We start from the raw sequence: 12,644 nt of genomic DNA, 5'->3' as shown, positions 1-12,644 counted from the left end.
TTCATCACAGTTAAAAAAAAGTTTGGAAGAATAGGAAGATAAGTCTGCAAACCAAGACTAGAATATTGGAAGCTACAGTTACGACAGTGGTCATATATGGCTCTGAACCATGGGTACTCCAAAAAGCAGACACAAATTTACTAGAAGTTTTCCAGGGAAATTGCCTACGGATTGTTCTGGGTACCCGGTTGACTGACCGTATTCCAAACAGTAGGCTGTACGGAAAATGTGGTTCAATCCCGCTTTCTAGTGCGGATGACAGGATGACAGGATTGAAGGATGACAGATTGCCGAAGATTGTCCTTTTTCCCCAACCGTCTGGGGCTACACGAAAAGCAGGTCGTTCTCGTCTGGTTTGGGATAATGTCATAAATAAAGATTTAAAGGAAATGAGAACTTCTTGGGTGGGTGTAATTAGGGAGGCCTTGAATAGATTAGGCTGGAGGAGGAGCGTGCGTAGCTTTGTTGGCCTCAGGTTGCTTGGTGCTGCAGTGAGTTATTATTATTAGTAGTAGTAGTATGGAAATCATGGAAGATATTTCCAGTGACGCTGCAAAGGCCTACATGACTGTGAATGCCAAAAAGTCAAATATCATAACTATCAGTTTCTTGAAGAGTATACCTTTGTTCAAGCAACCAAACCCCCCCGGAGATGTCCGTCCAGCAGTGCAAACTCCTTGGTATCACTATCTCGAGCGATCTAAGCTGGGTGGTCCACGTTACTAACAGCACAAAGCAAGCTAATTTGGCACTTTCTACGCTTGTATTTTTTTTCAAGTTTTCTTGCCCCGCAAACCACCATTTAAGAATTTATACAAGCTTCGTCTGCCCTTGTCTTGAATATTCTTGTCCGGTTTGGCATTTTGGCTTAACTACTTCCCAATCTTATTCAATAGAGTCAGTACAGAAGCGAGCACTAAAAATTATCTATGGTCAAAGTAAACTCCCATATCACTTTTTTCTTAAGCATTTCTAGCTCACTACCCTATCAGAGAGAAGAATCCTCCTGTGCACCCGGTTTGGTAATAAAGGTATGACAAACCCCGTTTTTAAGATTTATTCCCCCTGCCTTTTCAATCTTTAACATCGCAACTTCAAAGACCCAACTCCCAGAAAGTCCCCCCCTCAATCTCTCCCACCAATCAACGAGAGATATAGGAAGTTATTTATTTCTGCATTTGTAAACACTATTAATCAGTGAATTTGTTATTTTGATTCAACTTTTTAGTTGATGATCGGTTTTTTAATCTGACAAGTCTCTGTCTGAGACTGTGTGTCTGTGTCTGTTCTTCTCTTCTTTTTTTTCGAAAAATTTATGTGTCTGTAGTACCTGACTTAAAGCGCTAATTGGGTGCCACGCGCTGTGAAAGTTGTTTTCAAAATAAAAGTCTCTCTCTCTCATCTTAGGCAAAGAGATATGAGATATTGCAACTCTGCCCTTTTGAAAACCTTGATGCATATATTGTTCTTTGAATGAGTTGAACATACCTTGAAAGGTTCCACTAAATACCTTTACCTGTTTTTACGTTATTGTGGATACTCCGTTTCAAAACTTCTGGTGCTTATAGTGTTTTTTAATTTAGTTCACTACCTCCCTCCAAATATGCTCTGGAAGTTACTTTTTAATACCCTTACCCATTCCCTTGATTTTGCAGATGCGCTCTTTTGATAACCTGGATATGCATAGTTTTGATTTATTTAGTTACACATCCCTCTCAACATTACCTGAAAGGTTCAACTGAAAACTCCAAGTTCTTCCTAAGATGTTGTGGACACGTGATAGGGATAGCTCTTCATGAAATGTTGCTGATACTCCTCTTTGGCAACTTGAATGCGCATAGTGTGTTTTGATGTAACTCAACATCTCCTTCAATATTTTTCGAAAGTTTAACCTTAATATGCTTAGCCTTTTTGGAGGTCCAGGATCAAAATACTCCCCTTTTCCCAGTAATAAAACTTGTATGAAAGCAATGGGTCACTTGCATAACTTACAGCCCTTACCCAGGAGCTATGGGGAGTCATTTTATTCCAGGGGCTATAGTTATTGGATCACTTGAGTATTTTGAAAAAAAATACCTGTCATAAAATTTTGATCAGTCATTTGGGAATGGGGTAGCTAAATATACCGTGGGAGGGGGCTGATTGCCCTCCAATCACTTTTGATTCTTCAAAGTGCCCCACAACATTTAATTTTCAACTGAATGAGTCCCCACCCTAGTTTTCTACGACAACTCCTTCCTTATGAGGCTGATTAGTGAAAAAACGATAGTACCTTATCACTCTTTACTTAGGGAGCACTATTTCACTGCCGATAATATAAATTTGAAATCTAATACTAGCAAATAGACATAATAGAATAAAGATCAGATAATACATTAGGAAAGCCGCTCATTATTATATAAATACGGATTGACGAGCGAAGTTTCTAAGGGTCTAGAGTGATAGATATAAGAACCAGATTCTGCTTTGGAAACTGCTACTATTTCCTCATTCTTCAAAGCCAATGGCAAAATGCTCTCCAGCATTTATAATTTTTGCAGTTGTTGCGTTTGGTTTGTCCAGTTTCAAGAAGTAAACACTCAAGAACCCGGAAGTTTCCTCCCTTTTGCATTCTTCCACACTTCGTCGGAAGAGTTGCACACAGCGCAATAATGACTGATCGATTGCGTCTTTTAATTCTGATCTCTTTGAAAAGCCTAAAAAATGCTTTGACTACAACACTAGGAAAAGGTAAGCAAAAGTGAAACCAGACGTCTTGCAAAACGGTTTTCAAATTTTCTACGTCCCGCCTGCAGCCTAATACTGGTTAAGTTGAAACTTTCAAGGCATATTGAAGGAGATGTTGAATTAAATCAAATGATACTATGCACTTTCAGATTTCCAGAATATTGTACCTGCAATATCTTAGAAATGGCAAAGCACATTAAGTTGCAACTTTCAGGGAGCGCTGAGAAGGATATAAAAAGAAGTGTTTGTATATCACAAGAACGGCTAAGGGTATAAACTTCAAACTTTTCAGGGAATGTCTGAAAAAAAATCCGAATTCACAATGTGTAGCTGATTTTCATAGGAGCATATATGCAATATCTTATAAACGATTAAGGAAATCAATTTGAAAGTTTCAGGGAATGTCTTGGAAATAATTAATATAATCAGTTAAACACTACGTGCATCAATGTCTTAAATAGGCACATCAAAGGGTGCTAAGTTCAAACTTTCAAGAAAAGTTAAGGAAATGTTGAACTAAATCAAAGACGCACTGCGCAGTGGTGTCGTTCACCCCATACCCCTTGACTCTCCAGATGTAGATTCCTTTTGCTCCCCCCCAAGAAAGTGCTGAAGCTATGCACTGCGTATCCGCGTTAGTTTTGACTACAAGTCAGAATGGCAAATCTGTAATTTCTCAGGAACGACTTACTGCATTAAGTTATTTTCTTCAAGAATATTGAGAGGTATGCTATAATAAATGTAAAGGAATTATATGCACCCAGGCTGTCAGAATGGCCTATTTTTTTTTTTTTTTTTTTTTTTTTTTTTAGAACGGTGTAGGTTGAAACTTCCTCATAATACTGAGGGGATCTTCAACTAAATGAAAAGACATTATGCGTATCTAAGTTGTCAAAAGGGCACATCTGCGATATCTTGGGCAAGACCAAGGGTATAAATTAACGGTTTATGGGACCCAGCCAAAACTGTAAGGGAGTGTTGGACCGAGATATCAAGTAGATTCAAAACCTTAACTTGGGAGGAACGAGGAGAGCTTATCAAGAACGAAAAATATGGTTCCACTGATTCTCATTATAAGATGTTATTTTTTATGTTTATCTGGCTTAGATTTTAGGGCATAACGATATCAATTAAAGTTTCAGAACTAAGGAAGTCTCTACTGGAAATAAATCTGATTTTTTTTCATAGAGGAGAGGTGGAGGGGGGGGGAAAAGTGAAGCAAAGTGAATTTATGAATGATGTAAGCAAGTTTGTAAGTGCGACAAAGTTTTGAAATATGCTCTAAAATTTTATGGTGTAACTTTATACACATTCATATAATTTAACTAGGAAAAAATAAGTACATGACTCGATGCCTTTATTTTTGCTCTTTCCAAATTCAATGATTTCTTCTTTGGTAAATTCAATTTTGAGCCCTTAAAGCTCTTAAAACGACACAAAGCAGCCCATAGTAACAACAAGTTTAAAACAACAAGTCTAGTGAGCAAAAATTGTCATTCGTAGATGATTCGGGAATTAACGTAGATTGTACTGCGAAGTTATTTTCGAGGCGTTTTATGCTAGAAAAATCTTGTAAATTGGTTTTCAAAGTACAAAATTTACTTTTAAGACTTGTGAAAATAATAATTATCATTCCCGAATCAGCTACAAATGGAATTTTTCTCACTAGACAGTTTTTTTTTTACCTGATTTTAAAGATGTGCGTTTAACTGAACCATAAGCAACTGAACCCCTATAACTGAATCACCATGCAACTGAATTCCTGTCTAACCAAACCCCTGTGCAACTGAACCCTCCCCGTAACTGAACCGCCAGACAACCGAACCCTGTTTAACTAAACCCTCGTGCAACTAAACCCCCGTGCAACTGAACCCCATTAAATTGAACCCCCATGTAACTGAACCCCCGTGCAACGGAACCCTCGTGCATCTGACTCACCGTGCAACTGAACCACTGTGCAGTTTAACCACTGTCCAACTGAACTACCATGCAACTGAACCATCTTAGCACTGAACCACCGCGCAATTGAACCACCTTGCAGCTGAGCCTTCCTGTAACTGAACCCTCGTGCAACTGAACCACTGAACTCGGTTTTTCAGTATTCTAAAAATACGAAGCAATATGATTGGGTAAAACACAAGCTAGAATTTTACATGTTCAACCTTGTAGCAATTGTTTGTTTCCTAAAGTCATGATATAAACGCCTGTCGAGATCATTCATAAGAAAAGCTTTGTTTTATTTTTGCAAATAAAAAGATCCGATGTCACGAACCTTCAAAGCTGTTTTTATTTCTCTTTTTGTCAAATGGATTAGACTTTTCTGGACCTTAAGTAATAAACATATGTGTTTAAAATATTTTACCTGTGTCGATCTAGATAACGAATTTTCATCAGGTGTCTTTGATTAATCACAGCTAAAATAGTTATAGAAGGGAAATTGGTTGCACTCTAGCCTTTTTTCAACATTCCTTCGACATGCTCAGAATTTTTAAACTTCATAACATTAGGTCTATACCATCAGCTGTTCTCGATGCATTGCAGACACGTCGTCTTGTAAAACTGGATACACAAAGTGAATGATGAAGTGGTACCTCTAGTTGAAGATGCTCCTAAACATTTTCAAAGCGATGTGATGGCTGATACTACCAGCCATCTTAGATATTGCTGGTATTTCCTTTTCACAACCAATAAAGGAAAAAATGTCTTTTGGTTTTGTTTGGCATTCTTCTTGACATTTCCCTAAGGCTTTACCTTAATGCTCCATGCTTTTTTATTTATAGGATAAAACATGTCCTCTCTTCTTGATAAAAAAAACAAAAAAAAAAAAAACACTGTGTATGTTAACAATAGGCAACTTGCATAACTTACAGCCCTTGCACCAGGGGTTGGGGGTTGTGAACCCTGGAGGCATAGTCATTTCACCTGTCCTCTGTTTTAAATAAAATGATCATCTAAAAATGGTCGATCAGATGTATTTGGGAAAAAACAAGGTGGGGTGGAATGCTTCAATCTCTTTTAACTCTTAAAAAGTGCAACGGAACTTTTTGATTTCTAATCGAATGAGCACCCCTCCCCCAAGTTCATACAAAAACCGTTCCTTAAAAACCTTATTTATTAACATTGGATAGCTAGCTTAACTCATAGCCCTTAATCCACGAGGTGCTGGTCGGGCATTTAACCCCAGAGGAATTATTATTTGGACTTCGGGCTATTAAAATTTTCTTAATTTTGATCGGATGCATTTGGAAGGAAAATGGCGGTTAGAAGGGAGAGGCTCACTGTCATCTGATTTCCTTTGATTTTTAAAAATTGAACTCGAAATTTTAATTCCAATCGAATGAGCCTTCTCCAAAGTTTGTATGACCATCCCTTCCATAAAATCCTTACATTTTAACAATGAGTAACTTACAATAACCTACAGCCCTTGCCTCAAGGACTGTGGTTTTTTTGTTAATCACGTCTATTAATCCCTCTTTTTTGTTTGATTGAAGATTGAAAGTTTTAGTGCCCTTTTTACAAATAAAGAGTGATTGGAGGACAACCAGCCCCATCCCGGAAAAACACCCCCTGCAGAAAATGTCTCCGGGAAATGCCACCTCTCGGAAATATCCCCTCCCCCTGGAAAATACCTCCCCATGAACAACTCCCCCCAAAATATACCCCTTGTGGCTGGTTGGTATCGAATTACTTTCGACTTATAAAAAAAAGGCTAGTACTGCCTATGGATTATGACTAATTTCTACCTCCATCATCCTTTCGTCTCTCTCCTATAGCTAATTCTGTACTTATCTGAAGTCTCGATGAGAGCTGATATATTTTAGCATTAAAATGCATTCTTTTAGGTGTCTCCTTCCCTCCCTTGTGACAAAATCATCAGAGAACCCCTTTGCAGAAGTTTAAGTACCTTTTTAAGTTTTATAATTTGTCCGTTTCTTGCAAAAAGTGTTGGTTATTGGAAAACATACGGACATTTTTCGAGCGGGAATTTTCTGAACGGGGGTGGGGGAGGTTTTCTGCAGGATTTTCTATGAGAAGAACACTTTTGTGTGGAAGGAGAAGGGACAAAACCATCAGATAACCCCATTGCAGAAGTTTAAGTACCTTTTTAAGTTTTATAATTTGTCCGTTGCTTACAGAAAGTGTTGGTTATTGGAAAGCATGCGGACATTTTTCGTGTGGGAGTTTTCTGAACAGGGGGGGGGGTGCAAGATTTTCTATGAAAAGAATTTTTGCACGGAGGGGGGGGGGCAAGACTTAGACATAAATCCTCTTTTCCACTTTCCTTAGCACTTCTCAGATAAACCAAAAAGTAACAGCATCCAAATAAAATATTCCTATTTAGAAAACCATATTTTCCGCGAGGGGGTATTTTCCAGGGAAGTATTTTTTTTTCTTAAGATAGGGAGGGGGTAAACGCCTAGACCTGTAGACAATGACAGGGTTTAGAGAAACCCCATTAACAAATATAAAAACAGGAGAAATAAATCTGGCTTTAAGAGTTGGTGACGTCCGATTTTCTTTGTTTTTGTGACATCAAAACAGAGCTTTTTTATTAATCATCTTGACAGTTATTTATATCATGACTTATAAAGCAAACAGTTCCAACAAGGTTGGACATGTAAAGATTCTCACTTGTGTTTTACCCACTGTAAATACGGTGTCTAGTCTTACGAGACTTCTGTTATACGAGGGTTTAGTTGCATAGTGGTTCAGTTGCATGGTGGTTCGGTTTCACGGTGGTTCAGCTACACGGAGGTTCGGTTGCATTAGGGTTCAGTTGGACGGGGGTTCATTTATACGGGGCTTAGTTAAATGGGTTGAGTTGCAAGGGGGTTGAGTTTCACGAGGGCTCAGTTAAATGAGGTTCAGTTGCACTAGGGCTCAGTTACACGAGGGTTCAGTTACACGGGGGTTCAGTTGCACGGGGTTCAGTTGCATGGTGGTTCAGTTGTATGGTGGTTCAGCTGTACGGTGGTTCAGTTGCACGGTGGTTCTGTTATAGTGGTTCAAATGCTTGGGGCTCAGTTACACGGTGGTTCAGTTGCAATAAAACAGTTTTTAAACTTATGGCTGCCAATGACCATTTAAAGCTCTTTTAGACCCTTTAAAGACTCAAAATGGATTTGGCCCCGGAAGCAATTATTGAATTTGAACAAAGCATAACAAGGCATCAAGTGATGCATTCCATTTAAAATCTTCTTAGCTAAGTTATATGAACATTTATAAATTTACCTTTGCATTGTTTCCTTATGGAGAATGGAACCATTTTAAATGTTTAAAAAAAGTAGATCTACGTTGCATGGGCAACATGGGGTGTTGCGGCAACCTTTTTTCGGCTTAAACGAGTAAATTGTTGTGAGAGCAAAAATTTGGTTTTGTTTCCTCGCTTCTATTAAGCGCTGAAGTTGTTAATCTGTAAGGATCTTAAAATATATACCAGGTGCACCAACTCGCAAAAGTTACAAACCCCTCATTGCAACTAGCAAAAGTTGCAAGCCCCTCATCGCTGAAGATGATTTTAACCTAACAGCCTATTATGTCTTACCACTGGAGCCAAATTGGTCTTACCATCAAATAAACCGAAAAAATAGTTGGTACACCAACTAGCAAAAGTTGTAAATTCCTCCTTGTCGAAGATAATTATGAGCTAAACAGCCGATTGTTGCTTAAAACTTCCCTATATGTTTCACAATTGGTATCGGCCTATTTTTGGTTGCAGTATGTACCGTTAGTTGTCAACCCCTTTAAACTTTCAAACTGGTATATCTCATGGAGGAATTTTTCTACCAAAAAATGGATGACCTGTACTTTGATTAGCTCATCAAGAGCTATCGACTGCCGTCGAAAAAAATCTATCTGTCTTAGTTCAAAAATTGACTTTTTTGCCGTAGGCCAAGTTTCTAACGTCATCATTTATAAAGTAGCAAAGGATAAACTCTGATTTCCCTAGCATTGAGAGAACTTTTAAAGTTTAAGAGGTACACCTGATATCATTTCTATATCGGCCTATTTTTGGTTTCAGTGTGTGCCTTACTACTGAAGTTGTCAACCCCTTTAAACTTTCAAACTGGTATATCTCATGAAGGAATTTTTCTACCAAAAAATGGATGGGATATACTTTGATCAGCTCATCAAGAGGTCTCGACTTCCGTCGAAAAAAATCTATTCGTCTCAGTGCAAAGTTGACTTTTTTGCCACGGGCCAAGTTTCTAACGTCATAACTTAGAAATGAACAAAGGATAAACTCTAATTTCTTCAGCAATAAGAGAACTTTTCAAGTTTAAGATGCATATCAGATACCATTTCTCTACTGCAATCCCAAGTGCGAAAAACAGAATGAGAAGCTCAGCTGAAATCACGAACAGAAATGGGTAGAAACATAAGCAAAAACAATCCTTTTTGGCCACAGGCAAGAGTTCTGCGAAGCTTTCCAAAATTTAAAGGTATGTTCATCAATCCAGCCTAAGGTCCACACTTTCCGTAAAAATCGCAGAGGCTAGACCCTTACCATTTTCTAGGAACAAGCTGAAATCGCGGTGCTAGGAAAGAAAACACGATAATACCAAAGTGTTGCTCTCGCAAGACAATACTGATAGAAGTAATTTCCATCTAGCCGCGTATTATGTAATATTTCTAAAGACCTTTTCTGTTCCAATGTAAGCCTTGTTTTCAGGCTACCCACATCCGACACGGAGTTCAATACGGGTTATACTGATCATCGGTTTGAGTGCCGTGTTGAACACGGGTGAATGTTTTCTGAGAACCCCTTTCCAGCCATGCTTTTCTGGCGCGTTACAATTTTGACAACCCGTGTACAACACGGTTGGAACTCATAACATGAAAACACTTTAATGTTTTTCTGGGTTAAACACGGAGAACCTAAAAACGATTTTTGTCGAAACCGCTCGAAACACGCTTCAAGCCTGGGACCTGAAAAATAACTCACAGATTATCGTTTTGAGTTTCGTGTTCTACGCGAGCGAATGTCTTCTCAGAACCCATTTTCAACCATGTTATTCTTGCGCATTAAGATTTTGAGGAAACCATGTCCAACACGGTTAAAATTCGTAAGATGAAAACGTTTTAAAGCTTTTGCTGGGTTGAACACTAAAAACCTGAAAACGGCATTTTTCGAATCCTGTCAAAACACGTTTCAAATCCAGTATCTGAAAACATAATTCTAGTTTTAAACTCTGCCGTAAAAAACGCTGTAAAGAAGCGATTACACATTGCGGAAGTTTGTCTGGACTTAGCAATACTTGCGAAGATTTCATTTTTTTTTTGCTTGAAAGACTCTCTAGCTTTCCGCAATAATTTCGTTAAATCAGGGCGGATTCTTGGCAAGGTTCTTAAATGAATAAGACATAACTATGGAACATCAAAATCTCTGTTGTTTTTTCTCTTTTTGTCTTCTAACGCCTCCGTCGCTGTTTACAAACTAAAGTGAAAGTCAAATTACCCAATAATCTTTTTTTAGAGCTTAATTTCATCCACGCTGATCCATTTATTTGAAAACTTTCTCTTAAAACGTAGCGTTTTTTAGCCATTGTTCGAAAAGATACGACATATTTCCGCAATGTGTAAAGGGCAAAATTATGAAGAACTCCGCTTTCCAGTTTTAGAAGAAGTGACAGAAGCTTAAAAATGGATCGATGGGTCATATCTGATGCTGAAAAAGCCAAGTTATTCCAACAATTTCAAAGCCTAGGGCCAATTAATGGCTACATTACTGGTGATAAGGCCAAGGGCTTTATGCTAAAATCTCAACTCCCACCTCAAATGCTTGCTCAGATATGGTAAGTCTCTTAAATCCTAGGCTAGCATATTCCTGCTGATTAAAATTGTATTTTAAAATTTGTATTTGAATGATTGAAATGTATTTGCATATCTTTAAAACCTTATAAATTCAGATTGAGCAAAGTTGTCAAGCTGAAAACAATTTTGTTGTACTTCATTCAAGCAGAAGATCTATTTTGCAAGGTGTCACTTTTACAACAGACATATTTAAAGGTTATCAAAGATCAGGGCCCTCTAGAGGGAGAAGGAGTGAAGTTAAGTACTTCAAAATACCTTCCCAGGACATACTTTAGCCAATTTGTAAGGTTTTAAAGATATTGTATCAGATTAACAATGCTTCTTGACTACTAAGGTCCCTGTGTTGGCCCTGCAGTGCATTGCTGCAGCATGATTTGATCTCTGGGTCCCATGTTACCAAGCTAAGGTCATACCCACTGCACCACCACAGGATAGTTTTAAAGATTACAAATACCTTTCCTAAATTTTGAGAAAAAACATTAATATAGCTCAGAATTCTACTCAAATAACTAGAATTGCATTTTCAGAACTAAAGGCAGAGAAAAAGCAACTGGTAACTGAAAATTAAGGTAAAATGTTGTTTTGTCAAAATTTTAATTGGTATAGACCTGTCATGTAGGCAAATTTCAGGGCTTTCTAGTGGGAGAAGGAGTGGAGGTGGATACTTTAAAATACCTTCCCGGGATATACTTTAGCCTGTAGACCCATCCCTGGAAGTTTCATTTTCCTAACCTAACTCTTTTCTGAGATAGCAAGAAGTCACAACTAGAATTTTACCATTTTATCTAGGCCTATATACAACACTCACAATTTGAAATATACTGATAGATAACAGTAGAGCCTAATTTTGGCCACACATCTAAACCTTAAAGGTAATCTTAGACAATATAGTCTAATCTTTTACATAGGAACTAAAGTTATAACAACACAGCCTAATCATAAACACAGTCAACCTTGGGTAGATTTAATCTAAGAAATGTATTATGAAACAGAATAATTGAATTTAAATAGGCTAGGGTATAGAGGCAACTTTTGTCTAATTTCAAATGGATAAAATTCTAGTTTAGTGACTTTTGGCTGCTTAGTTCTGCTTTACAAAGGTTGTTTTTTCCTTGTACCTTAATCAAAGTTTTGCTTTCATTAAAGCTCTCTTTTTTTATGAGAAAATAAATTAACCTAAGACAATTTAAGACTTCCAGCCTTCTTTTCCATAATGTCATGGGCCTTTAGAGAGCAATGATGATCATAATGCAGCAACTGGGACTTGTATAGTTTATCTACCTATGCTATTCAGTTTCTCTTGGTATTCCCTTCTTTTTAGTTATGAAATAACTAAAGTCACTTTTTTGGGAGCACTGTTGCAGCAGACCCCTGTGACCTCCTGTATACTTCTTGCTGTTGGCTGTGTGGCAACTTTAATTCACATTCCACTCCCAACTGAGCTTCCAGTCAACATTGGCCCAATTTTTGTTGATATCAGCTTTGAACAAGTCTAAAGTGGTTACCAAGACTGTCTAAAGTGACACTGCTCTAACACTAAACAATTTTACCTCTCTGTTCTTCAAGACCAAGGAAAATGGACTTTTTTTGCTATGGCCTCTAGTGCAGCTCAGGGAAGGAGGGGTAAATACTTGTTTCACTACCTTGGAGTTAAGCAGCTTCTGAGTTGTTATTGCATCACCCCTCTTTTGTCTTTTTTCAACTCAAATTAGTCTTGGTACTAGAATTATTGATTTTGCTGTTCTTTGTTTATTGGCAATTATTACAAAGATAAACTTGCAAATACAGCATTCCTGTAGTATCTTCTTGTTTGATAGAATTTTTTTTTGGAATACAAATTAGTAATTTGTTTGTCCTGAAGTAGATTTTTTCATCTAAAAATGTACATAAATCCTCCTTCATATTAGAAAATTGTTATTTGCCCTATTAACTGACAACTTGAACTAAGAGAAAAAAGTGCCCAGGGTGAGGCTCAAACTCACAACCTTAGGGTTATCAGACATATGCTCTGCCAACTGAGTCACCAAGGATTACTAATTGGTACATGTTATTAGCTTGCTCAAGAATAAAGAATTAACTGCCCCTCCACTCTCCCTCTAGAT

General features: G+C 37.7%; 1 protein-coding gene across 4 annotated transcripts in view; it reads left to right on the top strand.

The window, feature by feature from the left end:
- The first annotated feature begins 10,349 nt into the window (after nt 1–10,349).
- LOC136042349 (intersectin-1-like) overlaps nt 10,350–12,644 on the top strand; it is a 113,694-nt gene continuing 111,399 nt past the window's right edge. For all 4 annotated transcript variants that reach the window (XM_065727335.1, XM_065727329.1, XM_065727322.1 and 1 more), the window contains exon 1: nt 10,350–10,523. In XM_065727335.1, the coding sequence (XP_065583407.1) occupies nt 10,372–10,523 (152 nt within the window). In that variant the 5' untranslated portion in view covers nt 10,350–10,371. The remainder of the gene's footprint in view (nt 10,524–12,644) is intronic.

This window comes from Artemia franciscana, chromosome 2 (genome assembly GCF_032884065.1).
Source record: "Artemia franciscana chromosome 2, ASM3288406v1, whole genome shotgun sequence".
In the NCBI taxonomy this organism is placed as follows: Eukaryota; Metazoa; Arthropoda; class Branchiopoda; order Anostraca; family Artemiidae; genus Artemia; species Artemia franciscana.
This window is presented reverse-complemented; position numbering and strand designations above follow the sequence as displayed.